This window comes from Numenius arquata, chromosome 15 (assembly GCF_964106895.1).
Source record: "Numenius arquata chromosome 15, bNumArq3.hap1.1, whole genome shotgun sequence".
Taxonomy (NCBI): Eukaryota; Metazoa; Chordata; class Aves; order Charadriiformes; family Scolopacidae; genus Numenius; species Numenius arquata.
The window spans coordinates 1460981-1488960 of NC_133590.1; the positions used below are offsets into that span (position 1 = coordinate 1460981).

Genomic DNA, 27980 nt, shown 5'->3' on the forward strand with positions numbered 1-27980 from the left:
CTCTGAGCAGGTAGGCAGCCGCAGAGCGCACCAGGGACGTGCTGGCAGCCGGTGTCAGTGCTGCAGCTCCCGCCTTTCATGACCAAGAACAAAGAAGGGTCAAAAGTTTGTCACCAGTAACCACTGTGTTTTGTGTGTGTCACGTGTGCCGCGTGTCAGTGTGGCACATACATGTGCCTGCACTTCTCCAGCTTGTCTCCAGCACAGTCGGGTTTGTAGCCTGGAGATCTGTCCTGGAGCTCCAGATCTGCTCCATCAGTGGTGACCACAGCCCCAGGGACCACCTCGGTTATTTTCACCACAGTCAAAGGGAGCTGTAGCCATGGGGAAGGCAGGCCCTGGCTTCTCCACCTCCCCGGCCAGAGAGTGGGGTTCGTGCCTGGGTGTAGCTGTGCCACTCGATGGGGGCTCCCCACCCACGTGTGTCTGTAGAACCCGTGTTACCAACTCCCCTCTAACACGAGCCAGGTTTAAAGGTAAACTGAAGCTTGTTTAGCATGTCTTAAAGTCAAAGTTTTAGTTAGAAGACAAGAAACAGTTACAAAAAGTAAATAAATGATAACATTCGGTCTTAGATTAAACTAAATTTCATTCCACAGTGCTACAGCAGCTCTCGGCGAGGCTCCCCAGGGTGGTGAAGTACAAAAACTGAGACACCCCCCCCCAGGGGGCCATGGCCTCCCTGCCTGACACGTACATTTTCCCCCTCTCTACTGGAATAAATTATGCAGCTCCAGGCCCTCTGTGCGCAGCAGGCAGGGTGCGGTGGCAAGGCTAACAGCTCCTTCCAGTCCAGATCCACTCTCCCCGACAGACGGAGAAGCTGCCCACTCCGTCTCCCAGCAGAGAGACAAATTCCCGGGCAGCCCAGCCGCAGGGAGAGGCGGTGGCTGCTCCGTGAGTGCCCGTGGGCAGGGGCTGCCCGCACCCCCCGCAGGCTGCTCTGCTCCACCTACAGCGCGGTGCTTTCCATAGCGGTGATGCCAGCGTCCTTTGCCATGGTGGAGAAGACACCCTGCTTCTTGAGCAGCTCCTCAGGGCTGTCGTATTCCACAATCCTCCCGGCCTGCAGCACCAACACCCTGCAGCAGGGAACGAGGTGGCCTGAGCTCCCGGGGTCCCAGCCCATAGTGCTGCTGGTGCCCACACTACAACCCCACCGACCCCCACTCCTGTGGGCAGCTGTGGGGCTCCCCCCTGCACAGAAGTGAGGGCACAGCTCCGCTCCCTGCACTGGCGGGTGACACACAGAGTATCAGCAACTTCTCAGGCTGCCCGGAGAGGTGGTGGAGTCTCCTTCTCTGGAGACATTCAGACCCCGCCTGGACACGTTCCTGTGCAACCTGCTCTGGGTGGACCTGCTCTGGCAGGGGGCTGGACTGGATGATCTCCAGAGGTCCCTTCCAACCCCATGTGATTCTGTGATTCTCTGTGGCCTCTTGCAGTAAGGAAGGATCCCAAAAGACATTCTCCTACGTCTAGGCATAACTACTGCATGGCCGTCCTTCCCATCCCTCTGTTCCACTCTTCTAGAAGCTCTGTATATTGCTGTCACAGGCGCTATGTCCATCCCTGCCCCTCTGGCTGCATCCCTGCTCCTGCCCCTGGCCACCTCTTGCCCCCTCCTAGGAGCCCAGAGCCCCACTCCCCTTGCCCCGCGGTACCTGTTGCTGTCCATGATGGTGTGGAGGCGGTGGGCGATGGTGAGCACAGTGCAGTTGGCGAACTCACTCCGGATCGTCGTCTGGATTAAATGATCAGTTTCCAGATCTACGGCTGCCGTTGCTTCATCAAGGATGAGGATCTTGGCTTTGCGGAGAAGGGCCCGGGCCAGGCACACGAGCTGCCGCTGCCCAACACTGGGATGAAGCGGGGAACAGGCGTTACTAGGTAGACACCAGCATCGCTTCTGCAAGCCCTGATCCCGCCGCTGCCTGGCCAGCCCTCCCTGGCCTTGCCCCTGCTGATCACCTGCCACCACGAGTGCCACCTCCTTCAGCATCCTGCTCTCTGGGCCACCACGGAAGGGTCGGCTCATGCTGGCTCCCTGACAGCACTGACCCTTTTCTCCCACCTTCCCTCACAGAAGCTCGTGTGCCCTTGTCCCTGCACAGCCCCTCTGCTGGAGGCTGCTCTCCCAGGCTGTTCCCTGGGACCGAGGGGAAGGGAGCTGGGTACGTCTCCACTCACCTGAGGTTCTCCCCTCCCTCGCTCACAAGATGGAGCAGCCCCTCAGGCAGGGCTTGCACATATGTCTTCAGGTGGGCCAGCTCGAGGGCCTTCCAGACCTCCTCGTCTGTGTACTGGTCAAAGGGGTCCAGGTTCATCCGCAAGTTGCCAGTAAAGAGCACAGGGTCCTGCCAGGGACAGCACTGCTTTCAGCCACGCCATGGCTCCAGGCCCCCGAGTTTGGCCACATCCTGCCCACCTCGGCGGGCAGCTGGGCAGGGGAGGTGACGATGGGACACTCACAGCCCCTGAACCCCCCACAGCACCCACTAAGGGCAATGTGCTGCCCAGGGCACAGAGCCTGGGGTGGCCAGCCAGTGCACTGGGACACGGGAAGGTCAGGTGAGGTCAAGTCACCTGAGGGATGATGGTGAGGTTCTGGCGCAGGTCGTGGAGGCCGATCGTCGCTATATCCACCTCGTCGATGAAGATTGACCCTCCGGCCGCCTCCAGCACCCGGAAGAGGCAGTTGGTGAGGGAGGACTTTCCAGCCCCAGTCCGACCCACAACCCCAACCTGTAGAAGCAGCTATTTAGACCAACTGGCAGGGCTGAAGAAAACAGGGAAGATGCTCTCCATCTTGGTCTGGTGGGCATTTCTGTCCTGCATCTGCAATCACCATCTCCCAGACTGTCTCCTTTGGTCCCTGCCCCACCGCTCAAGTCTCCACTCTCCTGTCACCAACCCTCCCCAGCCCACAGACCAAAGGTAAGAGGACAGGAACAACTTTAACACCGTGTCACTAGAGAACGGGTATAGTGAGGTCAGAGGCAGAGAAGTCCTCACCTTCTCGGTGCTCCCAATATTGCAGGTGATCCCCTGAAGTACCAGCTCCAGTTCAGGTCGGTAACGAACTTTGTAGTCAACGAACTGGATCTCGCCTTTGCTGGGCCAGCCACGGGGTGGGCGCTTTTCTGTCACCCATGGAGCCTGGGGGCACAGGAGCGCTGGGGGGTTGCACCCTGCCACACTGGCTACCACCGAGCTGTGCAGCAGGTGCTTGCCCGGACCCTGACCTCCTCACCTCATTCTTCACCTTGGTGTACTCGTGTACCCGCTCCACAGCCACAATGTTTGTCTCCAGCTCTGAAGAGGTGCGTACCAGCCAGTTCAGCGTCTGGGTCACCTGCGGGACAGAGCCCAGAGGGTGCAGAGCTGAGTGGGACCCAGGAACAACCACCTCCAACCTCTGCTCAGGGGCTCAGTCTGGGCTTGAGCATCCATGGCCGGGCCCCCAACTCTCCATTTCCCAGCCTCAGTCCCCTCTCCCCAGCCCTTCAAAGGCTTTGCTGAAACATCTCCGTGGGATGCAGAAGCAGGAACACGCTCCTCCCCATGGCAGCAAGTATCCCCCTCACGCTGGGATGTGTGCTCCCCTGGCTCCATTGCAGCTCCCCAGGTGATCCCCTTTCCATGGACCCGAGCTGGAGGCAGGGCAGCATCCCGCAGCCAGCTCAGAGCTCCCGGGAACAGCCCTGTCCTGGAGTAAGAAAAAGCTTCCATTGACTCACATTGAGGGCGGAGGAGACGGAAAGGCCCACGATGCCACCCTCCAAAGTGCCCTTTGAAATCACTGCTAGAAGCGCAGAGAAGAAGACCACCAGGCTCCCAACGAACTCCAGACGGATGGCCAGCCACCTGCACCGGGAGAGGACAGCTGAGGGGTGGGTGGGAGAGGCACCTGCCTGTGCCCAACACAGGGGCCACCAGTAAGACTAGGACCCCACCAGCATCTCTGCGCTCCCAGCCCCGAGCCCAGCGCTGTACACACGGTACCTGCACCTACACGGCACGTGATTTGCAGCCAGTTCTGCAGGCAGGGACATTTTACCTGTCACTCCCTGGCTCTCACGTTACCTCCTGTGCTGGTAATGCCAAGTATCAGAGGAGTCCCAGCTATACAACCCACACGCACCCAAAGCACCAACCAGTAACACATCAACACCAGACAGCGCTCCCGTCGCACTCCCACCTGGCCTGGACCATCAGCCTCTCCCCAGAACCCACCAAGAGCATCTCAGCCCTTGGCAGCGCAGCTCACCCTGCCCAGGCTCCGGGCACTTCACAGGGGGGCACACTCTGCCTTTCAAAATCACCCTAAAACATCTCCTTCCCACAGATGCTGCCCCTGTCGCAAGGTCCCCCAGTTCCTACACAGACCCTCAGTCCTGAGATCAAGAGGGAGGACTGCAGCATCTCGGGGACCTCCCTCAGGACCCAGAAGCCCCTGGGCAGAGGTGCTGCGGGCTGTGCTGCAGCACAAGGAGTAAAACTCACCTATTTGAGATTATCCAGGAGTAAACGGTTTTCTGATTGATGTCCATGGTGCTCTCATTTCGCTGCAGGAACCGCTCTTGGTGCCCATAGGCCCGGATCACAGAAAGGCCTGACACTGTCTCACCAAAGTGGGAGTAGATGGGAGACCTAGTTACAGAGTCCAGACGCCGAAGCTGGCGTGACGTGGAGACGTAGAAGCGCTGAAATGAGGGACACAGCTTGGTTACCAACACAAGCCCAGCAGCCACAAAGACACTGCTCCAAGCGGGGCAGAAGCTTCCCTCAAGCCCCGGTTACTCACCAGCACAAAATAGTAGAAGATGCTCAAGGGAATGATAACAAGAGCGAAGAATGGAGTGGCCAAGGAGATCATGAGCAATGTGCTAATGATGGCCATGAAACAGGAGAGCCAGCTGCGGAAGGACATGGGAATGGTCTCATCTATGGTAAAGATGTCCTGTAGTGTACAAAGAAGTAGGAAGAAGCAGTTAGTGACCCCAGAGAGAGGGAGAAGCCCAAAGGCGCCCCACATATGGGGTTCCTACACACTCGTGGTAACGCAGTACCAGACACTTGCAAAAATACTGGATGACACTGAATTGGCGTTAGGGTCACAACCCCATTTAGGGCTACAGCTCTGAGCTTGGCAACAGCTGATTTAACAGACAAGCCTTCTATAATATTCTCCTGTAACACAGACCAGCTTTGGGAACCGCATCTTCATCTGGACCCAGGATGCAGGGGAGGAACTGAGGCAGAGAGAGGGACAGGGTTGACCCCAGGTCCATGCAGACTCCTGCCTCTTTCAAGTAATCTACTCTGGACCCTCTTCAGTTTCTCCACATCCCTCTTGACCAGGTGGCCCCAAAAGAGGGCACAGTATCCAGGTGTGGCCTCCCTAGCACTGAGGAGAGGAGATAATAACTTGCTGTGACCTGCTGGCCACTCTCCTGCTAGTACAGCCCAGGGAGTTGTTTGCCTGACAGTCAGCCTGACATCCAGCATGCCCTTCTGGTCCCTTCCAGGCCCTGATCTGGGTTCACCTGTGCAGTGCTAAACAGCAACAGGGTTGTGCCACCACCCCAACACTCTCCAGACCTGCTGGAACTAACACCTTCTCCCTGTTGGGGCTGTTCTCTCTCACCTTGGCAAATCTATTCACAATGCGGCCAGTTGGGGTCGTGTCAAAAAAGCTCATGGGCACGCGCAGGATGTTGCTGAGCAGTTGCTGATGCATAACCCGGGAGGCTCGCATGGCACCGTGAGCAGACAGGATGGTTGCGAAGAGCAGGAAGAGGGCTGCAAGGAGAGAACAGGGTGGTCATCACCAGCTCATGCGTGGCACTGGCTCCAGGCACCCTTTGGGTCAAGGGACACATCAAGCACCTCCAAGCCATCAGATCCGCAGCGACCCACTGTGATAGTCCTGCACCCCACCTTGTTGGGAGACCCCAGTAACTGTGTCCCACCACAGAGGAAGAACATTAACCCTTTTGGAAAGCCTTGGGGCCTGGCACTATCTCCAGGCTGGTAAAGGATGGTGATCTGCGGGGAGTTCGGACTAGATGACCTTTGGAGGTCCCTTCCGGCCTGGACCAACCTATGAATCTATGAATCTTCAGCCTAAGGGGGCACCACAGACTTCTTGGGGAAATTTATGGTGGCTTCACACCGATATCTGTCCCCAGTTGAGCCGGGAGCAAGGGAGAAGGCAGCAGCAGGCAGATGGACACAACGCTGGGCCCCCTGCTCCTTGCTGCGCCGCTGGCTGCAGGCCTTGCAAGCCAGATCCCTTCTGGACCACGCAGCTGAGGTTCACAGGATCCTCTGTGCTCCCGCGCTCACCTTGTGACACCCCCAGCGCCCCAAAGACACCGATCCGCAGGTCTCGCTGCTCCACGGGATAGGTCTGGTTCAGGTAGTGCTGCGCATCATCAGTCCAGGCGCTGAGCCACAGGTTGGTCCCCACGAAGGCGACGTACTGCGCGACGTAGCCCATGGCAACCCAGAAAGAATACCACAAGCCGACAGCGCGCAGGTACCGCAGGTACATGGAGAACTTCACCTGTGGACCAATTCAGCCCATCACCGCTGCCCAGCAAACCGTGTCCGATGACAACCAGCACAGCCTTGGGACTCCCCCCTTGCTGCCCACACTGCTCCTCTCCACCACCTCGCCCACCAGCCCCAGCAGCTCTGTCTCTTTCAGTGCCTCTCGGCTGCAACGAGGTCACAGAACACCAGCACCAGCTTCTCTGAGCCACAGGCAGGGTCTCGTAGCAGCAAGCCAGGGCAACACAGTGCCCACCCCATCCACCCTCCTCACCTTGCCGGTTTCCACAGTTTCTTTCTCAATCAGTTGCTGGCCCTTCAGCTTCTTGGGGGGCTCCTCCTGGGCCTTCTCCAAGGAATTGGTGCTGTTTTTACTAAAGCTGCGGGGGGACAATGGGCAGAGTTAGTCACAGGGTGCCGGATGGGTCCTTCTCTCCTGGGGTCCATCCCCATGCTGCACTGGGACTCCAGAGCTGGAGCCCTCTGGGAAATAATGTCCTAACTGGGCAGCTTTGAATGAGTCCTGTGGAAGCCCTAGGCATTTGCAGCCATGAAATCATAGCCCTTGTCCCCAAAAGCAGAACAAACCAGTGGCACGAGTTTCAGGGAAGACCACAGAGTAAGGCTGTGACACAGTAACATGGCCTTTAGGCAAGATCGGATGCTCCTTACCCAGCGCGGCTGGTGGTAGGAGCAAGTAGGGAGGCTCCCAGCCCGTTCTCTGTAGGAGTCCCACCAGTGAAGCCCCCAGACCCCCACCTCTGAGGGAGCAGTGCAGGGGCCAGGGGAGAGAGCTGAGAGCCCAGGCTGAGTCCTCACCTGCGGCTGAAGTCTCTCTGACGGACGCTGGCCTCTCGCTTCAGGGTCATGGTCACCACATCTTCAGGACCCTCCTCCACACAAGGCTCGTCTTCATCACCCTGCTCTTGGTCCCCAGCTGAAGCAACAGCTACAAGGACAGGGATGAGGGAAGGTAGGGTCAGGCACTGAGGAGAAAGCAGATTCCGTGCACCACATCTCTGCTGCACTCAGCTCCCCCCGGCACCCCGGGCCCGGGCAGTGTCCTACCACCTCACATCATACCTTCTCCAACCCTGCTGCAAGCCCGGTGCAGCAGGAGGAGGAAGAAATCTGCTGTGCTGGAGAGAGAACCACCAGGGGCCGTAGGGCTGAAGGCCTGCACGGAGGCAGCCCCTGCTGCTGACTTACCCCAGCACCACTAATGGGACCTTGAGCAGAGATTTGTGCTAGTTTAATAGGTGCAAGATCTGGTAGATCGTGTCACTCCAGCTCAGGAACACCTCTTTGAGCAGGTGGCGATGGGTCCTGTGGGGACGGACTGGGAATCGCCAAGCTCCAGCTGGACACCTGGCTTGAGCCCAGGCAGGCTGAGCATCCCAGCACCATCCCTCCCCATAGCACCGAGGGACACGATAAAGATGTAATGTTATGCAACAGCGTGTTTGGAATAAACCAAAGGATCTTCCTCACCCCAGCATCGCTGAGGTGTGGAGCCTGTTGCCACAAAAGATTATGGGACCCATAAACATAAATGAACTAAAAAAGGAGTGGAAAAAAAAATCAGACAGGTCCTTTGCTGGCTGTTCAACACAACGCCTGGGTGCAAATCTCAGGCAGAAAGTCCTGGTGTTGCTGATTGCTAGAAGCTGGGAAGGATTCACAGCAGCCGCCACTGGGCTCTGGGCTAGATAGAGCCAGGACAGACTGACGGATCAGGAATTGGGGTTTTCATAACCCCAAGACACACGCACGGCCCCTCTAACGGCCGCAGCCCTGTGGTGTTCCCAGTACCTGCGGTATTTTCCTCTGAAGCGTTCTCTTCCTGGCTGCCGTACAAGTTCAGGAACTGGGCAAAGGCTCCCCTGTTTGCAAGCAGGGTGGTGTAGGAACCGTGCTCAGACACCGCTCCTGCCACCAGCACCACGATGTTATCGACCTGGGGCAGGAAACTGATACCGTGCGTCACCAAGATCCGCGTCTGCAACAAAGTGGTTGCAGGGCAGTGAGCACCAGAGCACCCCTTGCCCCCCAGCCATGCGCCTGCGAACTCTCCATCCCCTACCTGGGGACCTCTCTGCTTATCGCTGCCTGGCTATGGGGACACAGGGCTCCCCTCTGGGGACCCACGAACCATCCGCTGCCTGCTGCTGCCTCACGTGAAAGCCCCACAGGACCTCTCTATATCCCCCAAGCAAGCACCTCAGACTTCCTGGGACGGTCAACACCGTGCCAGTGCCGTTCCTGCCCAGCCGGGTGGTGGGGAGGAGGGCACGGGTGCTCACCTTCTTTTGCAGCAGCCCTTTTGGCCCCAGCACGTGCTCGAACAGGTACTTGCCGACGTGAGAGTCCACAGCAGACAACGGGTCGTCCAGGACGTAGATGTCGGCGTTGCTGTACACTGCCCGGGCCAGGCTGACCCGCTGCTTCTGGCCCCCGCTCAGGTTAATGCCCTGGAAGGGAGGGGACATCTCTGAGCCCTGGGCCAGCACGGGACAACAGCTCTGTCCTCTGCTGCAGATGCCATGGGAAACCCACGGGAAAATCTGGGAAACCCATGGCTGATACCTTCTCTCCAATCTCTGTCTGGTCACCCGCAGGCAGCAGTTCCAGGTCTGGAAGGAGGGCACAGGCTTTGATGACCTGCTGATACCTGGCTTCGTCCAGTTCTGACCCAAAAAGGATGTTGTCTTTCAGGGTGGCATTCTGGATCCAGGCCTGCTGGGGGACGTAGGCCAGTGAGCCCTGGAAAAAAAGACACAAGGACACTGCCATCTCCTGCAGCCTGTCCTTGCCCTGAGCCACCACTCCAGGACCAGCCCTTGCCCTGCTGCCTCACTCCCAGGCACCCCCACAGCCCCCGGCACCGGCCGGCTCCTCTCACCTGGATGTTGATGTGTCCCTTGATATTCTCCATCTCCCCCAGCAAGGCTGACACCAGCGAAGATTTGCCTGAGCCCACAGCCCCCACCACGGCCACCAGGCTCCCAGGCGTGATGTCCAGGGTGATGCTGCAAAGACAGGATGGTTGAGGAAGCAGCACTGCCAGGTCACCCACCAGCTCCTGCACAGGGCCAGCACGGAGCAGTGTCCCCGGGACACTGTGAGAGGTGAGTTCCGTCCCCAACTAACAACGTGGAAAGACTCCCTCTCCCCACCCATCCGTCCCCAACATGGCGCAGAGCACTCACTCTCTTATCACAGCGTTGCCGTCCCGCTCCCAGGCAAACGTGGCCTCCGAGAAACGCACAGCGCTGCCTGTCAGCAGAGAGCCACCCCTCAGGGCTGGGAAAGCCCAGGCTTGGGCCAGCCTGTGACCTGGGACAGGGACTGACCTGGAGGTCCACCTACCTGCAATGGGGTTGTGGTGGATAGCTGAGGTGTCCATGTCTTCTCCGCCCAGGTAGCGCTCCAGCCTCGCAGTTGACACATTGGTCTGCCATGGCAGAAAGAGGATGGCATGTGGGCATGGGGTGGGCTGGCAGAAGCCCAGTAAGAAGAGCACCCCATCCACACAGCCCAACCCAAGCACCAGCCCCAACCTCTGAGCCCCAAGCCTGTGTCAACGTATGTGAGTCCTGTCCCACTCCACTGCCAGCAGAACCCTGTGTGCTGACCCCTGCCCAGGTGTCCAAGACCCAGGTCCATCACACACCTGAGCCCCAGGTGCTGGTTTGGGCAGAGGTATCATGAGATCCCCTGCACCCCTGTCCTGTGTGAGGACTGACCTGCACCAGGGAAGAGAGGACCAAGGGCAGCATGGCCATGGGGAAGCGCAGCACATTGAAAAGGGAGATGGCAGTAAAGGCCTTCTGTGCATCCAGGATGTTGTTCTCATCCACCAGGACATAGACAGCAAAGCTGGCCAAGGAAACCTAGGATAGACAGCAGGGAAAGCCACCATCAGTGTGGTTGTGTAGCCCGGCCCCTCATGCTTCCCTAAGGCCTCAGCAGCACCTTTCTGCTGGGGACTGTTCCGCTCCCACCTCTCTTCTCCTTTGCGCCCCATCACACCGCTCTGATGGAACCCCTTTCCATCACAGCCCTCCTGTCAGCAGCCAGGACCATACTCTGCATCCCAGGCATCTGTCGGCCAGCCCCTTCCTCCCAGCAGAAGTACTCCAGCCACGATTCCTGATCTGTCCCATCCTCTTGGACACAGCCCAACCCCAGCTCTGAGGAAGGTGTAGCCCTCCCCAGCCCCACTGGCACTCACCAGGAAGGGGGCACACGTGAACACGAAGATAGAGATTGACTGCAGGTAGCTGAAGTTCACCAAGTTCTTGAGCTCACGTCCCCGGATCTCATTGACTCGCTTCTCAAATGAGGGCTCCCAGGCAAAAAGCTTCAGGATCTGTGGTACAACCAGGGTGAGAGGTTGCTGGCCTCAGGGCCTACCTCCAGCCTCAGCTTGCTGGTGGCCAGCACCTCCATCACCAGTTCCTGGCTTGCTCAGAAGCCGGCTTGTCCACTGCATCTCCCCTCTCCTGTCCTCCCCGTGGCTCAGAGCACTTCCCCACAGCATTCCCACTCCCTCATCCTCGGCTTACAGGTCACTGCCAGCACCTCTGCCAACCATGGCAGCCTGCTCACCACCACAGCCATCCAGGAAATCCCCAGAAAACCCTCTCTTGGCTCCTAAGTCTTGGTCCAGGTACCCAGAACTGCTCCCCAGCCAACCTTTCAAGAGGTGAGGAATTCAAGGGAATTGCAGGGACTGAGGCTTGGCTACCCTAGACAAGGGACCCCAAGCTACACTCTAACACTGGTGCTGTAGGGTTACACAGCTGTGCTGCCTCCCGGTACAGCGCAGCAAGGAGTCTCTACTCCACTGCTCACCTTGATTCCATTGAGGATTTCACTCATCATTTTCATGCGTTCATCCTTGTTCTTCATGTTCTTCACCTACAAACAGAAGAGCCAGAGGTCACCTAAACCAGACAGCAGCTCACCCTTGGGAGGGTGAAGGGTGGGAACGGAAGGGTGGGCTCCAGAGCCCAGAGAAGCCATCCCACCAAACCGGACCTTGGCTCCCTGGGGCTCTGGACAACCTGGGTATAACAGCACCCTGTTGTCAGTTGGAAGCTAGAGCTTTATTTTATGGTTGGTAATATCTAACTTTCAGTCCTCAAGGCTGCACCCAGCCCCGTTCAAGTTCAGCTGTGATGGTAGAACAGGTACCACCTGCCTCCTGCTTGTCGCAGCTGATCAGCTCCCAGCTCAGGCTAAGGACACCCCCAGCCCAAGTCAGGTAAGCTTCCAGGCTGGGAAAGATCCCCAGCATAACAGGGAAGGGTAGGGGAGTGTGGAAAACAAGTGAGGGGAGCAACTGTGGGCCTCAGGAGTGGGAGGCCAGGGAGGATCTTCCACCCACCACTGACCTGAATGGTTTTGGCCTTGGCAACCAGGAACCCATTTATGGGGATGAGCAGCACCATGACTGCGATGCCAGCCAGGACAGAGGGGCCCAGCTCTCCCCAGAGGAAGACAATGGACAGGATAATTTGCAAGGGGGATGACCACAGCTGGTGAACGAAGTTGGTCATGTCCATGAACCTCTGGGCATCAGCTGACATCAGATTCACAGTCTCTCCCACTGTGGACTCCTTGCGGGTAGTGCTGGACATGGTGAGTGCCTGGAGAGAGAAAGTGTAGTCATTGCCAGCAGCTCTGGGAGCAGCCTGGCTGCCAGCAGCTTGGCACAGAGCAGGACATTAGCAGGCCAGGCTGAAACTGCTCCTGGGATTGCTCCTGGTGCCTCTCTGCTGGCCACAGGTGCTGCCAGCCCTGCCTCCACACTTTGAGCCACTGGATGCCGGGGGCAAGGAAACATCCTCGTGCAGGAATTTCAGTGGCAGCTGCCCTTGGTGTGGCACTGCTCTGAAGAGAAACCTCCCTCAGCCCCTGGTAGCTGTCAAACACACAGCTGCAGCACCCAGGTCCCAGGCAGAACTAGCACCCACAGTGTCCCCAGCGCTGGGTTGGGTGTCCCACAAGCCAAGCTCTCCCTGTGCCTTCCTGGGAAGTAAAGGGCAACACCCCAGTTGCCCCAGGTTGATGGGGCAGGAAATGGATGCCAGTATCCCCAGCCCAGCTTGGAGGAAGCCCGGACCAACCTTCTTGTAGATGGCAGCGATGAGACTGGCGCGCACGTTTGTGCCAAGCTGGAAGCACAGGCTGAAGTACTGCTGCAAGCAGAGGGACTGGATCAGTGCCGTCAGGAAGAGCAGGATGGCATACAGATAACCTTGCCAGACAAAGGACTCCTCATCCGACACAAAGGCGATCAGCAGCCTGAAGGGCAGAGTGGCCCATGAGACCCTCACCCTACCGAGACAGACCCAGGCAGGATGCTCCAAACCAACGCAGGGAGAGCAGATAGGACAAGAGGGAATGGGCACAAACTTGAACATAAGAAGTTCCACCTAAACATGAGGAGGAACTTCTTTCCTGTGAGGGTGGCAGAGCCCTGGAAGAGGCTGCCCAGAGAGGTGGTGGAGTCTCCGTGTCTGGAGACATTCAAACTCCGCCTGGACACGTTCCTGTGGGACCTGCTCTGGGTGGACCTGCTTTGGCAGGGGGTTGGACTAGATGATCTCCAGAGGTCCCTTCCAACCCCATATCATTCTGTGATTCTGTGAGAGCGTCCTCACAAGAGAGGTGACAGAGACCCTGCCCAGACAGCAGGCTCAATACCCAGACTTGCATCAGATCATCCACAGAGACTGTGAGGCTCCGCAAAACAAACTGGGCAGGTCCTGCTGGGCTAAGCTGGACTGATTCATGAAGGGCCAGGACTGTTTCCAGGGAGGGAGCAGGACTGTGTAACAAAGGACGTAGGAAGCAGGCAGCAAGATATCACCCATAAGAGCTGGCAGCCAGCTCAGATCAATTCTTCATTAAACTGTAACACATTCTCACAGCTTTAGGGAGGGCACAAAAAGTCCCCAGGGTGTGGGGCTGGGAGAGGTACACACGTGGAGATGGTGGGGTTGGATGCAGTGCACATGGGGAGGTGGTGGGGCTGGGTGCACAGCCAGGACAGAGCAGGGACAGAGAGAAAGGACTCACTTCAGCAGCTGGGGGCTGACAAACACAAGTCCATCATGCACCAGCTTGAAAGCCACTGATAGCAGGAGGTTCTGCCAGAAGGTCTTGCACAGGGTTTTCACCAACCACCCCCTGGGGAAATCCTTGCGAGGGCTGGCATCCTCTTTGTTCCCCTTCTTCTTCTTCTTCTTCGGCTGCTTCTCCTCCTAGAGAGAAGTAAAGGATCTGTTTGTGCAGGCTCCTTGCACTTGGAAGGATGCCTCCAGGGCAGTGCCACAGCCCCCAGACCAGGTATCCCAACGAGGCCTCAGCTTTTTAACTCGTCATGTTCCCTCTCTCTGATCTCTGCTCCTCATACACCCCCAACACCAACTGACACCTCTTTTGTGCAGATGTGCTGAAGACCACTGCTGCAAAGCCCAGACCAGCCTGAATCCCTCAGATGGAAAATCAGGCACCCCAGGAAGAATCTGAGGCCAGGGGTGATCATAGGGTGATGCTGACTCTGACCTCACTGCTAGGAGGCAACAGGGTTGGGGAAAGACAGATATAATGGAGCTGCTTGTACTGCAGACTTGAGGGTGGTTCCTGTCCTTTTACAGGGCAGAAGGATGGAGACTTTCTTGGTCTCTCAAAACGTGGGGATCTGCCGAGGACAGGGAAGACCTTGTTGTGGGTTGCCCTGTCCTTGCCTATGGCGCTGCAGAATCAAAGGGAGGAAAACCCAGCAAAGCGGGCTGCAGGGAGGTGAGGTGACCGTACTCCCCAGGGCTGGACCTGGATCTCTCAAGTCCCATGCAAGGTCAGGAGTGGGAAGGGATTTACCAGCACCAGCACGTCTTGGCTCTGGGCCTTGCTCATACTGTTCTCATGATCACTTTCCCGGCGTCTTTTCTTGCGTTTCCGTTTTTCCAGTTCTGCTTGGGCCTTCCTCACCGCAGTCTTCATGTTCTTCTCGAAAGCAGTGTAAATAGCCTGCGTCTTGTCTTTATCTTTCAATTCCCAGACATCCTCTACCTCCAAAGGCTTGCGATAGCCCTTGAAAACTATGCTGTGGAGTAGAGAAATCTCCCCTCAGCAAGTCTCCAACATCATCCATGAGGGAGAGTCCTTGCTGCAGATGCAGAGCCTTCACACTCAGCCCGGCCCTGAGCTGCACAGACTGCGCTGCATGTGGTGCCTCTCATGATGAACTCCAAGCACCCTGTGCTGCAGGCCTCCCCAAACAGCACTGGCCCAGCCCTAGAGCACCCCGCGTCGCACCAGCCCAAACCCCCGCCGAGCCCAGCTCACCTGGTGTACCATTCAAAGGTGATGGAGCTCAGGAAAGAGGCTGTCACCTCTGGGTTCTAGGGTACAAAACAAAGTGGGTACCAAGAGGTCGTTGATGCTGAGGGATAGTGTTGACAAGAGTTTGACTCGGCACCCCCAGCCGTTAAGGAACCCCAGAGGTTTCAAACTGTGTCGACTCCAGCCCCAGGAAGCCCATCTCGCACACCCCCCTTGGACACACATGCAGATGCCCCATGCTGCAGCCTCCAGCTCTCACCGAGCCCCTTGCTGGAGTCCCCAGACCTGCCCTTCCACAGGGACCAGGAAGAGTCTCTGCATGGAGTCCACCCTGCTCCACCAGGATGCGGTACCCCAAGCCAAATCCCACAAGGACCTCGCACCTTCTTCGCGATTTCCTTCGTTTCTGGGGCGATGTCTGAGTAGCCCGAGACAAGGAAGAGCAGGAACTGGAGCCCGTAGAAGATGAAGAAAAGGACAAACCGTGGCACATTGGAGATTGGTTCCTGCAGGAATGGAGAGGCCAGGGTGACTTTTGGGGCTTGTCTCAAGGGCACTTGGCCCTCAGAGATAAGATCCATCCCCAGGACAGTGGACATGGCTGAGCCCAACCAGGCAGTGCAACACTCGCTCTGGGTCCTGGCTCAGCTTTCCTTCGCCACCCCTCCCTGCTTCTCCCCGACCTCCTCCCATAAGTCCATAAGGGCAGAAATAGGTCCTGGAGAGCCTACACCTCCCCAGATTCAAAGAGAAATTCCTTCTCAGGTCTCTTCCGGTTCCCCAAGGTCCCTAGGGCAGCTGGGAGCTCAGTGATACCACTGAGAGCTTGTCAAGAGATGAAGTCTGAAGGGACTTTCTTCAGGGACAGAACAAGACCGCGGGGAAGCACGGAGCTTCCTGCCAAACCCAACCTGTAGGGCTCTCCGGAGCAGTGACTGGAACGGCAATATCCCACAGAGCAGGGACAACACCCAGAAGCAGAAAAGCACCCCCGAGTCTCTGCACAAGCAGAAGCGTCGCGCATCATGGATCAGCAGGACCAGGAGCTGGGGGAAGGAAAACCAGTCAGAAGTTCAGGTAAGGCTGCAGGACTAGGTCTAGTCTCTGAATGTGCCTTTGGAGCGTGTGTCCCGGCATGCCGGCACAGGTGATCTGCTGGGATCCTCTGCCTTGAAGACACTGAGCTCCCAGTGCCTGAGGTCGCTGCCAACTCTACATAAGCTTCAGAGTTAATCGCACAGGGCAAAGGTTTATTTCAGGAGGACATAAGATCAGGCTCCTCATAGGAAAAGCAAGGTCTGAAGACACCCTAGCATTACAGCAGGGCACTATTTCTCTTTTTAGCTGTTCTTACCCCAGATTCTCAGATACGCCCAGCTGTGGGGAGTCACACCCTGTCTCCTGCATATTGCCTCCAGACCTGGAATTACAGCCAGATCAGAGACCCAGCAGTGCAGCCGCTCTGGGCAGTCCCCTTGGCTTATGAACTCCCACGAACTCTGCACTTGAAACTAAATGACATGACAAAATACGAAAGATAGCAAACAGTGGTATTACTTTTGCTTTTAAGTGTAGCTACTGAGAGTTATGGCTTTAATAAGACTGTTAGAATATCCCATGTCTCGTGTAAGGTATCTACAACTTCCATCAGGCTAACAGCCCTTATGTCCTCAGCTTTCTCCTCTGCCCGGGTATCCTGGGGCATTTCTCAGCTCTTCACACAAAACTGAGCAGCGACCCGTGGGAAACTGTGAGACATCGGAGCAGCAAGCCGTGGTCGATGTTCACGCTGTGCAATCAGTCCCGTGAACCCCACTCTGCTGCTACTAAGGCTTCTGCCAGAGAGCTCAGCTACACTCACAGGCATAGTATCCATCCCAGCTTAAAGGATAGAAGGACGGAGCATCACACAACCAGACACCTGCCCTCAACCTGCTGCCCTTTTGCACCACCCGCAGATGTTCAGGGATGGTCCCTACCCATCTTCCAGGCTACGCTTCCCTCGTGGCCACACCTTCCAGCTCATCCCTGTGCTGTGGGAAATTGTCTGCTGCTTGGCCCCGCGGCCTCACAATCTGTCTCTTTGGTGACACACAGCACATTTACTGGCTGATCCCTTACCCAGGTGGCGATGTACAGGCTGGGGTTTGTGTACAGGACAGCTGGCAGGGGGTTCTGCTCCGTGTCCTCTACAAACGCCAGGGCCAACTCCGCCACTGCCGTCAGCATCAGCAAGGCAGCCAGCACCTGCAGGGAGAGGGGACCAGCCGTGAGGGGAGACCCAGCCCACCATGGGCACTGGGAACCCCTGGCAGACAACAGTCGGGCATAAAAGCACTGTCCCCCATACACTGTTACACCTTTTCCAACCCAAACGCGGCCCGGGAGAGCTTTCTAGGATCCTGTGAACATGCAGCACTTCCACAGCAGCACTGCCATTGTTTTAAGCTTGGAGAATAACAGCCCACAATATGAGAGGCCCCGGTACACACCCCAGCCCCCCCTCCCAGTGCATCCCAGCCCTGTCACCCCCTCTGTCCCAGATATGCCTCATCCTGGGCCCCACTTTACGTTTCGTCCCAGGTGGTGCCCTAGCCCATTGCTCCTTCTCTCCTACCCTTCTCATCTTTCCATCCCACACTTGACTCCAGCCCAGAGGCTTTCCGCTCACCACATCTCCATCCCAGGCTGCTCCAGCCTGCCCTCTGCGCCTCCTCAGCCCCTCTCTACCTGTTTGATGATGTAGAGTTTGGTCACAGATGATTTCTTGGTTCTGGATTTGCACATGGGCAGGAGCTGCCACGGAGCCAAAATCCAGAAGAAGCCAAGGGGGACCCAGACCAGCACAGTCTGCTGGAAGCACACGGGCAGGTCGGCATCTGGACGAGCAAGGTAGGAGGCATTCTGGGGACAGCAAAGACAGCCAGCCAAGTCACTCGGGATGGCTCAACCTTCAGACCCAGCACTCCTATAGCTCCTGCCCACCCTGCTCCACCTCATCGCACCCTCCTTCCTCCTCAGCACCCACCTTCCCGGCTGAGCATTTCAGCGCTCATCCGAGGTCTCAGGTAATGTCCCCCTACCCATCTATCTGCCTGAACCCAGGAGGGCCTCCGCCACAACCACCCCTTGCTGGAGCCAACCCAGCTGCAGCAGCTGGACACAGACTGTTCCCCGAGATGTCCGTGCAGGGTGTCCTGTGTCCCCAGCCGGGCTGCGGGGCTAGAACAGGACAGTACTCGCTCAGGTCACTGCCATTTGCATGGTTATCTCATGGGCATCACCCAGGCAGCGCAGGGCACTCAGTGCCATGGCAGCCCTGGATAAATAGCAGAACCTCAGCCGACCTCTGGCTGAACCCCCTGTGAGCCGTGGGATCTACTGCTCTCCCCTTCCACTGCGTGTCCCACCCCACGAACGGGCGATGGGGGTGATGCAGCCACTCACCCAAAACACAGAGCCGCAGAAGTCATCCAGGGCTGCCGGCATCGCTCAGGTGAGAAGAGATGGAAGCTCCTTCCCCTCGCTCTGCCTGCTTGTGAGAGTCCTGGGTGGATGCTTGGGATAAAAGTCCCCACACACCCTCAAGCGGTATTGGGACAAAAACCCTGATGACATGCGGTTAATTATTAACTTGGTCCTATTGCACAACACCACAGACCAAAGCAGTGACCCAAAGGGCTTTGTAAACTGCATGGGCTCTGGGGAAGGGAGGAGAGGAAGGCCCAAGAAAGAGATGAAAGGGGAGATGCAGGGAAGCCGCTGTGACAACCACCCCCAGACACCACAGCCATCGCTCAGAACCCACAGCCTTCACCAACGCACACTGAGACAAACTCGTACGGACCCGCTAAAGACAACTTACTCTGGTGTAACAGACCTTTCCTGCCAGAATGAGCCTGATGAACGCTGCCGAAAAGTCCAGCAAAGGCTGGTCCCTCAGTAACCTTTTTATCGTGTACCACCCAGCAAGGAAGCCCAGGGCACCAGCTGTGCTGCAGGCTGGGGACTTGCAGCATCTGGCAGCTGAGCTGACCGCATGCTGCAGTGGTCTTTTGGAGTCCCCAGAATCCAGGTTGCTTTTACCAACTACTTGTGGCCTGGAGAACCTGAAGATTCTCCCAGCTCTTCATTTCGCTTCTTCTTTTCCCACGTCTCTGTGTTGTCTGTACATTGCAGTAGCTGACTGACCGCAAAACCCAAAAGAGACTTTAAATATTCATTCTAAAGGCAACTCCCAACATCCAAGACAGCCAGAGGAGCATTCCCGAGGAGGACGGCTGCCACTAACTCATCCCCCGGCTGCTTAGAAAAGTGGAGGTGGAGGGGCAGGTAGGGGTGGTGCCACTCTAAGGCTGGAACTGAATTTGCTCTGTCATGCACGCTCTTGGTAAAAGGGGACGGTAGGGTGGTAAAAGGGGACGGTAGGGTGACTGCAAGGATTCTGCTGTCTCACTGCTCATGGAGTCAGAGGTAACTCTTAAGTCAAGAGTCATACAATGAGTAATTGCTCAGGAACAACCTCCTCACCATCAATAGCAGATGAAGGTTCAATGTCCAACTCATTGGTTAATTATTATTGTCTTGTCTGATTAAATCCACTTGTTTTTGTAAATAAAGATACCCCTAGTGCTAGGTCCCCCGGGGCCAGAACCCATACTCTGCTGATGAGAGCAGCACTCTGATGCAATGGGTAAGAAATAAGTCAATGGAGCAGTCACCCCCTCAGCCCATCTCCATCCTGAGCGCTGACGTGATTCTTCTTTCTGGTCACTGGCACAGGGCTTCTCTGCTTTTGCTTCTACCCACCTGGAGCACTGCTGCCAAGGGCATCGCTTGCTCGTGACACCTTCCTATGTAATGCTCTGTCCCATGGCTCATCTGTTTTCAGTACGTCACAGCCCATCCTCACCCCATCTTTGGTCTCTCATTCAGAGCTGAAGAGCTTTGCTCAGCACAGGAGGCCAGCTGTCCTCAACGTTCAAAGCAAGCACACCCCCGCTTTCTCCACCCTCGCACCTGGGACATGCTCCTCCTAAAAACCCACAAACCCACCTCACTGTCCTTCAGCTCCTTCCATAAAGCTTCTTTCCATAATACCCAGAAAATGTTCACTGGGACCAAGCTAATCCAAGTGGTAAGATCTCTCTGGCCAACAATACCACACCATTCCCTGGGCTCCACTGCCTTTACCCATCTGTTATCCACCATCTAATTTAAATCCAGCTGGTGGCCGGTCACAAGTGGTGTGCCTCAGGGCTCAGTGTTAGGACCATTTCTGTTTAACGTCTTTATTGATGATCTCGACAAGGACGTAGGGTGTATCATCAGCAAGTTTGCAGATGACACCAAGCTAAGCAGGAGTGTTGATTCCCAGGAGGATAGGGAAGCTCTGCAGAGAGACTTAGGTAGATTGGATCATTGGGCCAAAATCAATGGTATGAGTTTCAACAAGGGCAAGTGCCAGGTTCTGCGCTTGGGCCACAATAACCCCGTGCATTGCTACAGGCTTGGGGAAACGTGGCTGGAAAGCTGCCTGGAAGAAAGAGACCTGGGGGTTCTAATTGACAAGCGGCTGAATATGAGCCGGCAGTGTGCCCAGGTGGCCAAGAAAGCCAACGGCATCCTGGCTTGTATTAGAAATAGCGTGACCAGCAGAAGTAGGGAGGTGATTGTCCCCCTGTACTCGGCACTGGTGAGGCCACACCTCGAGTATTGTGTCCAGTTTTGGGCACCTCAATCCAAGAGAGATATCGAGGTGCTGGAGTGAGTGCAGAGGAGGGCAACGAAGCTGGTGAAGGGCCTGGAAAACAAATCCTATGAAGAGCAGTTGAAGGAGCTGGGACTGTTTAGTATGAGGAAGAGGAGGCTGAGGGGAGACCTCATCACTCTCTATAACTACTTGAAAGGACACTGTAGAGAGGTTGGTGTTGGTCTCTTCGCACAGGTAATTAGTGATAGAACGAGAGGGAATGGCTTCAAGCTCCAACAGGGTAGGTTTAGACTGAACATTAGGAAAGAATTTTTCACAGAAAGAGTGGTCAGACACTGGAAGAGGCTGCCCAGGGAGGGGGTTGAGTCACCATCCCTGAATGAGTTTAAGAGCCGTTTAGATGTGGTGTTGGGGGATACGGTGTAGGGGAGAACTTTGTAGAGTGGGGCTGATGGTTGGACTCGATGATCCCAAGGGTCTCTTCCAACCTAGACGATTCTATGATTCTAGTCTATCTTATAATCTAAGTTTTCAAATTCAGGCATTGCTTCATGCCCCTCTCACACAGGGCCTGGGCCAGGACAGAGGCTTCTGCAATGCGATCTACAAATTAGTCCGGTCCTCACTTGCTCATTTCTGTTTTGGAAGGGTTTGTTTCTCTGCCTTGTTATGTGTGAGTTCAAAAGCTCCTTTCTTCTATTTTTTTTTTCTTTTTTCAACATTGCACGAAAGGATAGGATGAAACTCTGTGTTTATGATGCTAGGGAAGCTGTATCAGCAGAATATTCACACTAATTTTGCTACCAGTATCTTAATCATCACCGTGACTCATGAAATTTCCTAACATAAACTATGAACTCTTAAATCAGATATTCTGTACTATGTGGACTATAACCACAGATTTCATTATTTCTTCTTCTGAGCTTGGATCCCCCCTACTCCCTGCGTACCTGTCAGCGCTGAAGCTGGCTCTGACACCAGACCCAAGCAGCCATTGCCTTCCCAGCTCCTGCCTCGAGAACTTCCACCTACGTTCCTGACAAATAGGGGAAAAGTACGCTTTCCATTTCCCAAGTTCGTGCTCTCACTACAGAACGGTCACGGGATCCCAAGGAATGGGATGAAAGCATCTGGAGCAAACAAGATGTAGTTGCTTTGAGAACCAAGGATATACACCCTTTGCTGTCCCGTACACCACGTAGCGGCAAAAACCTTGCAGCAAGCAAACTTTGGGACATCCTGGTTTTCCTGTCAGTCTCTTACAGGTGTGTTTTGGGAGACATCGATATCTCGGGCGGATCACGTACCCTTTGAGCTGAAGGCACACAGTTAGTCCCGGTTATAGGTTTTCAATGATCCGATTCTGTTTCAGGTAATCAAAGGTGCTGCCATCTTGTCAAATATTACCTTCTCCTGTAGGTCCTCACAGGCTGTACACTATCGCCAGGGTGGGCAGACAAATCTGAACCCTGTTTTTTGCTTCCAAAGAAGGTTTGCAATCTCTGCTCTCAGGGGAATTTCTTCAGCTTTGTGGATCTTTTAGAGAAGAGGAGGCAGCAAGAATACAGGTGGTTTATCTCTGGGTCTCTACTCTTTTAATGGACCACTTTTGACACCGTTCAGATCTTTCATTTGGTATTTTGCAGAGTAACCGAAATGAGCCTAAGGCTTCAATTCTGACTAGGTAGCAATAACCCAACAGGCACATTGCCTCAAGCACTGTCTGGAGAACAGCAGATGGTTTGTGCTTCATGTTAGGAAAAGGACCTGGAAACTCCCAAGAAAAAGTACCTTGTCCTCCCCACAGAAATCTCACCACCTGCCCGTCCCACCTCAAGCCCTCACGGGCCCAGCATGTCTCACAACTAGCTCACCTCATCAGTCAGGCAGTTAGAAGCTCCTTCCTGCTAGAACATAATCTGTTCACCGCCTCTGTGTACCAATAAGAAGCTTACGTCTGCTTCTCTCTGCCTAGCAGCTGCTGCCTTTCTAATCCCCAGCCACCCTCCTGGCTGAGCACAGCAGGCCTTGCTTTTCAGTCATGGCCATGACGTTTCCTTCCTTGGCACTCTGGATGGGATTATTTTTTCTCTTGGTGCAGAAGGGGCCTGACAGGCTACGCAACACATCACAGCTTTACCTGTAAAATGAAAATAAATTTAAAGAAAACAAAGCAAGAGGGGGGCAGCTGCAGTGTTTATTTAACAATCACATGCAGTGCTACACAATTCAGTTCCCCTACTTGTTCAGCTCCCTTTCTCCCAAATACTGCCCAACAGCTTGTTGCTGCAACATCTGGGAACGAGTCCTTTTATTTAAAATGGCCAACGTAAGTTTCCAGGCCAGGGACTGGTCATTCAGGGGAAGCCGAGGGAAGAGATGTCAGGCTTCGTCACCTAGTTCACATCCTCTGCAGCCTGAGGACGAAAACAGTACCCATCTGTCCATGTGGCAGGGAAGACCCCGAAGTCTCAGCGCTCATCCCAGCGTGGTGCCTTCCACTACAGAATGTTCTTCGCGATGGCGTTCAGGGTCCTCACTTTGGCCACATCAGCCACCTTTATGGAGTATTCAGGGGCAGAGAAGGACGCTCCCATGGCAACGTTCGGGTTTCTATCAGGAAAAGGACTGGTTACTACGTGCAAGTGATACAGACGAGTAAGACACACTAGGGAACTCGCTCTCTCCCCTAGTCTCAGCAGTGGCCAGAGAACCTGCTGGTGCCAGACAAAAGATGAGACAGCAATAGAATAATAATCCAAAGGCAAGAAACAACAGCACCAACAGAAACCCAGTGCAGACAAACGTAAGCCATTCCCCACTCATTCCTCAGAGGCAAATCCCACTGGCCTCCCAAATCCTACACACTCCAGTGTTAAAGGTCTAAGGCAACTGCACCGGACCCTGCCTTCCTGAGTGCCACACAAGAGCACTCAGGAGCCCCAGAGCAGTGGTAGCAGAAGAAACGTCCCAAGGATCCAGGTAGGCATGGAGCTCGTGTCCAGACGACGAGCACTGCGGATTCAGACACTGCAGAATACAGAGCCAGGCATCATGATCCCAACCATGAGAGCACAATTAGCACCCAGAAAGCTGTCTGAAATTGATGCCTGTTCTACAAACTCATGTTCACATTAATCCAGCTTTTCCTTTGTATAGTTTTGCTAAAAAATTAAAAAAAAAAAAAAATTAAAAATCAGTTACCTGAATTTCATTCCTGAGTCCCGGGCTGAGCGAGCAGAGCAGTGGAACTCAGAAGCAGTGGAGCCTTCCAGAATCCTCTGCAGGTTGCGCTCTGTGATGCCACCCCCTGGTGGGAAGAATCCCTGTGTCACATATAGAGCAGATGGTGCTGTCCCAGACCTGACATCACCCTGGGACCGACTCCCTAAGGGGCAAGCACCATCTACTCAGAGGTGAAAAGGCATCCATTGGGACAAGGGAGACCCGGGCACGCAAAGAGATGGGAGAAGCCTTGGCTCATGTTCTCCTACAGATCTATAGCTGACCCCAAGCCCCCCAGTGAGCAGCAGCTGCAGGGCTCGGCCATCCCCCGCCAGCTGCCTGGCCTTTACCCACCCCAAGGCAGCAGGTTCTCCTGCTGGTCACCCGGTTCAAAAAGCCACATCAGACAGTGCATCCCAGGGCAGGAAGCTAGGAAGCAGGGGCTAGGGACTACGGGACCTGTTACAGACGACAAAAAACCATTACCTGGTACCACCACAATTCTGCCCTTCGCCTGAAAGAAGAACAACATGTCAGTAATATTGCCCGGTACTACAGCCGCACGTCCAGCTGTGGGGTGGCAAAGAAACCTCACATGCACACCTTCAGCAAGCTAATGGACATCACCACGGCTTACAATTCGTTTACTCTCATCCATCTTTTTTGCACTATTCATGCTTTACGAGGAAAAGTGGGAAAAACTCTGCAGTTACAGCTAAGACAACTTGTCACTGTTTCTTCCTATCTCTCAAGTACGTCTGTTGCATTTTCCTAACAGGAACTGTGAGACCCCAGCAGGGACCTTGCTTTGCTGTTTACGTGGGCTAATTACATTAACTGCTGGAACCAACTCTCACCGCCCTCCTGTCGGGCTGTGAGCAAGGACAACCCAACCAGATTTTGCTGTGGGAGACTTTGAGGTCCAGCCCACACGGACTTGGGAAAACAGATTAAGGCCAAACCAGACAAGAAGAGCAAGCGCTCCTGGACAGAAATTCTCTTACAGAAATGAGGGCTATTATAAAGGAGCTGCCTCCAGGCAATGCCCAGGAAGCAACCATGGTAACCAAGCGATCATTTACCTGTTCTGCAAGCCTCTTAATTAAGGACAGTCCTTCCAGCGCTGAGCTGTCACAGCCACTCGTCAATACGCGTTCAAACCCCAGCGAAATCAGCGTCTCCAATGCCACCAGAGGGTCGTGCACCATGTCGAAGGCTGAGAGATCAACAGACCAGCTCAGAAATCACTCAGCTCATCCTGCTCAAGCCCTGTCCCCCAACCAGCTCAGGAGCCCAGGATACAACAACGGGAAGGATCCTCCTCACAGCCGGCCGTCCCCACGGGGAGCCACAGCTCCTAACTCCTAATGTCTCCTCGCAGCAACGGCAGCACCATTGTGCTCAGCTCCTCAGACACCTTCTCCCCACCCGGGGCAGTGACACAGCCCCCACGCCTGGACCCCTGGACCTTTCCCCTCCTGGGGGAACAGCCACAGCCTGCTCTGGCACAGCACGCACAGCTTTCCCCCCTCCAAAGAAGGACCACAGCAGATTAAGCTCAGCTCCCTCCCAGCCCCACCTTACGCTGGCAGCAGGGTCCCTGCCAGGGACACTACCAGGTGACTCACCTCGGTGAAACGTGACTGGCAGGGGACGGCACACCGCTGCAATAAGACGACATATGGTCAGTCAGGGCTGGCACAGAGAGTTCCCTGTGCCAGAACCACAAAAACATGCCAGATGAAAGAGCACAAAGGCTTTTCAGGCCATTGCTGGGGAGCTCAGAAGAACCCCAGTACTTGCTGGGAACAACGCAGGTGCTGCTCTTTGGCCAGGCTCTGTGGTGAGGAAGAGTTCTTTTGCCCTTTGAAGGAAGCAACAAATCTTTTTTTTTTTTTATGAGTAACACCAAAGTCCCCCATCTCATCTGGATCATGCAGAACCCTCATTCCCACCAGAGACGTCTTTCTCTGCAGGAAGGAAGGAGGGAAGTTGTCTCCTCTGCCTGGGAAAGGGACAGGACCAACACTCTTTGAAAGCAGGAGAGCCAATTTTTGTGATTTCTTTCACTACCTACAATTTCTGCTCTCAGACCACAGCAAACTTCCCCAGTGGTGCTCTATTTACTGGGCAAAGCTTTTTTATTTCTATGAAAAGAAATCCAACTGCCTCCCGCCCTGGAAACCAATTGTTCCAGCAGACAACATCACTGGTCTACTGGAGGCAAATCCCGGCAAGACCCCTCTCTGTTGCTGCACTCCCCACAGCACATTCACCTTCAGCACCGCATCACCAGGGAAGGGCGCAGCCACCTTCACCTTTGGCTGCAGCTCACAGAAAAGATGTCGAAGCAAACTCTCTTTCTCTATACGTGTTAGGGGCATGGACTAACAATTTCCCACTGCAGCTTCAGTAGCCTTTTATGTTTCCATCTCTCTTTCTCATTAACTTTTCTCACTGGGTGGGTTACAGGAAAAAATAAAGACGGGTTGCCATCTACCCACAAAGTCCAGGAGAGACATATCCCAGCCACCTGCGGCAGGGATGTAAGGAAAAGAACAGAGCACAAAGAAAACAGAGAAAGGAGAGAATGCAACAGCTTCATACTCTGATGACACCACAGCAGCTCACCTATGCCTCTCTCCTTCTTAGACCCTGCTTAGATCTGGCCTCAAACTGTGTGTGAACTGCTTGGGGCAGTGGCCTTTGGTTTGCAAAGCTTCTTACCTATCTAATGTGTCGCAGCCTGACAAAGATGGCAAGGCCTCAGACAAGACGGGTGGCCCAAAGCACCCTGCAGCTCTTTCTACAGCACCAGGCAGAGCAGCACTGACCCCGCTCACAGCACAGATACCGCACAGAGCTCAGCACAGCAATCCTGACTGCAGACGCTTACCCAGCAGCGCTGTGCAGAGCTCCGTATCAATGCGCCCGTCCTCAGTGAGGGCCCCGAACACCAGCCCATCAGCCCCGTGCAGCTTGGCAAGGCGGATATCGGCTTTCATCACTTCCACCTCACGGTCCGAGTAGAGGAAGTCTCCGCCGCGAGGTCGGATCATCACAAACACGGGGATTCTCACACACTGCTTCACCACCTGCAGGAGTCCTGGGGCAGAAGGGCAAGAGGCAGCTCAACATCCAACCACGGCAGCTCCAGCCACCGAGGGAGGCAACGCAGGACTGGAAACCGGGAACTTGGTTTTGGCAGCATTAGGCTAACGGTTGGGCTCGAAGATCTTTAAAGGTCCTTTCTAACCTATATGATTCCATGATTCTACGATCAGCAGGAGACTTACTGGAGGGTCTGCCGGGCCTCTGCCCCAGCGTCCTGCAAGGGCTCAGGCAGAAATCCGAGCAGTGGGGAGGGGGAGAGGGGCCGGGACAGAAGCCAGGTCGACGGGAGAGGGCACGGGCGAAGGGAAAGAAGGCGCCCGGGAGGGTGCGCTGGGACGAATGATCCCCCCGCACCCAGGGAGGGGAACCCGGCCCAGGGGAGGGGGAGGACCCTGGCCCGGCTCACCCATGCTCGGGGTGGTCCCTCCTTCCACGAGGCCCGCGCACAACTCGATCCGGCCGGCACCTAGGGAGAGGCACGTCAGAACCGGGCCCGCCGAGGCCCGGCCCGCCCCACCCCCCCGGAGAACCCCTGGCCTTACCTCCGCGCTCCGCGTTGACGGCGGACTCCACCGAGTCCACGCACACCTCCATGAGAAAGCCATCGTCCATGCCTAGGACAGAGCGGCGCCCTCAGACCCATGGCGACCGCCCGGCTCCGCTCCGCCGCCGCCCGCGGCCCCGCCCCTCACTTCCGCCTTAGGTCCCTCCCCCTCGCTCCCACTTCCGGTCCCTCCCCCTGGCGGCCCGGGCCCGCACCGCCCGCGAGCCGCGGGGGCGGGAGGGTGGAGGGGGGCGGGGGGCGGCGCCCCTCGCTCGCGTGCGGCGGCGGAAGGCCCGCCCTCCCCCTCCCCCTCCCCCCCGCCGCGGCCCCGCCCCCCCCACCGCCCGGGCCCCGCCCCCAACCCCCGCGCGCGCCCTCACCTGCGCTTGGCAGCGCGCGGGGGTCGCTGCTGGCTCTCGGTCACGTGCCCGGGGATTGTCATGGTGACGCCCAGGTGTGTCCGGAAGT

General features: G+C 55.9%; 2 protein-coding genes across 4 annotated transcripts; both read right to left on the reverse strand.

The window, feature by feature from the left end:
• Nucleotides 1-952: 952 nt before the first annotated feature.
• ABCC2 (ATP binding cassette subfamily C member 2) lies at nucleotides 953-18405 on the reverse strand. 2 transcript variants are annotated; one of them, XM_074158949.1, is made up of 32 exons: nucleotides 18364-18405; nucleotides 17647-17820; nucleotides 17038-17163; nucleotides 15828-15962; nucleotides 15300-15422; nucleotides 14920-14975; nucleotides 14452-14677; nucleotides 13648-13832; nucleotides 12693-12870; nucleotides 11958-12212; nucleotides 11416-11481; nucleotides 10793-10930; nucleotides 10305-10451; nucleotides 9928-10012; nucleotides 9768-9834; nucleotides 9461-9587; nucleotides 9145-9321; nucleotides 8862-9029; nucleotides 8371-8557; nucleotides 7378-7507; nucleotides 6833-6938; nucleotides 6352-6571; nucleotides 5651-5805; nucleotides 4808-4963; nucleotides 4507-4706; nucleotides 3741-3867; nucleotides 3254-3355; nucleotides 3016-3159; nucleotides 2587-2745; nucleotides 2191-2357; nucleotides 1665-1859; nucleotides 953-1082 (listed from the first exon to the last, which is right to left on the reverse strand). In XM_074158949.1, the coding sequence occupies exons 1-32, from the start codon at nucleotides 18403-18405 to the stop codon at nucleotides 953-955; spliced, it is 4653 nt and encodes a 1550-aa protein (XP_074015050.1). The 2 variants fall into 2 exon arrangements, with proteins under 2 accessions (XP_074015050.1, XP_074015049.1); XM_074158948.1 differs by having other exon boundaries at nucleotides 7378-7481; nucleotides 8327-8557.
• Nucleotides 18406-22806: 4401 nt separating this feature from the next.
• On the reverse strand, nucleotides 22807-27952 carry CUTC (cutC copper transporter). Of its 2 annotated transcripts, XM_074158922.1 has the most exons (9): nucleotides 27893-27952; nucleotides 27511-27582; nucleotides 27375-27434; nucleotides 26751-26960; nucleotides 25483-25518; nucleotides 24937-25070; nucleotides 24341-24368; nucleotides 23834-23939; nucleotides 22807-23242 (listed from the first exon to the last, which is right to left on the reverse strand). In XM_074158922.1, exons 2-9 carry the CDS (start codon nucleotides 27578-27580, stop codon nucleotides 23131-23133), a joined length of 756 nt encoding a protein of 251 aa, XP_074015023.1. In that variant the 5' UTR covers nucleotides 27581-27582; nucleotides 27893-27952; the 3' UTR covers nucleotides 22807-23130. The 2 variants fall into 2 exon arrangements, with proteins under 2 accessions (XP_074015023.1, XP_074015024.1); XM_074158923.1 differs by lacking the exons at nucleotides 27375-27434; nucleotides 27893-27952 and having other exon boundaries at nucleotides 27511-27674.
• Nucleotides 27953-27980: the final 28 nt, after the last annotated feature.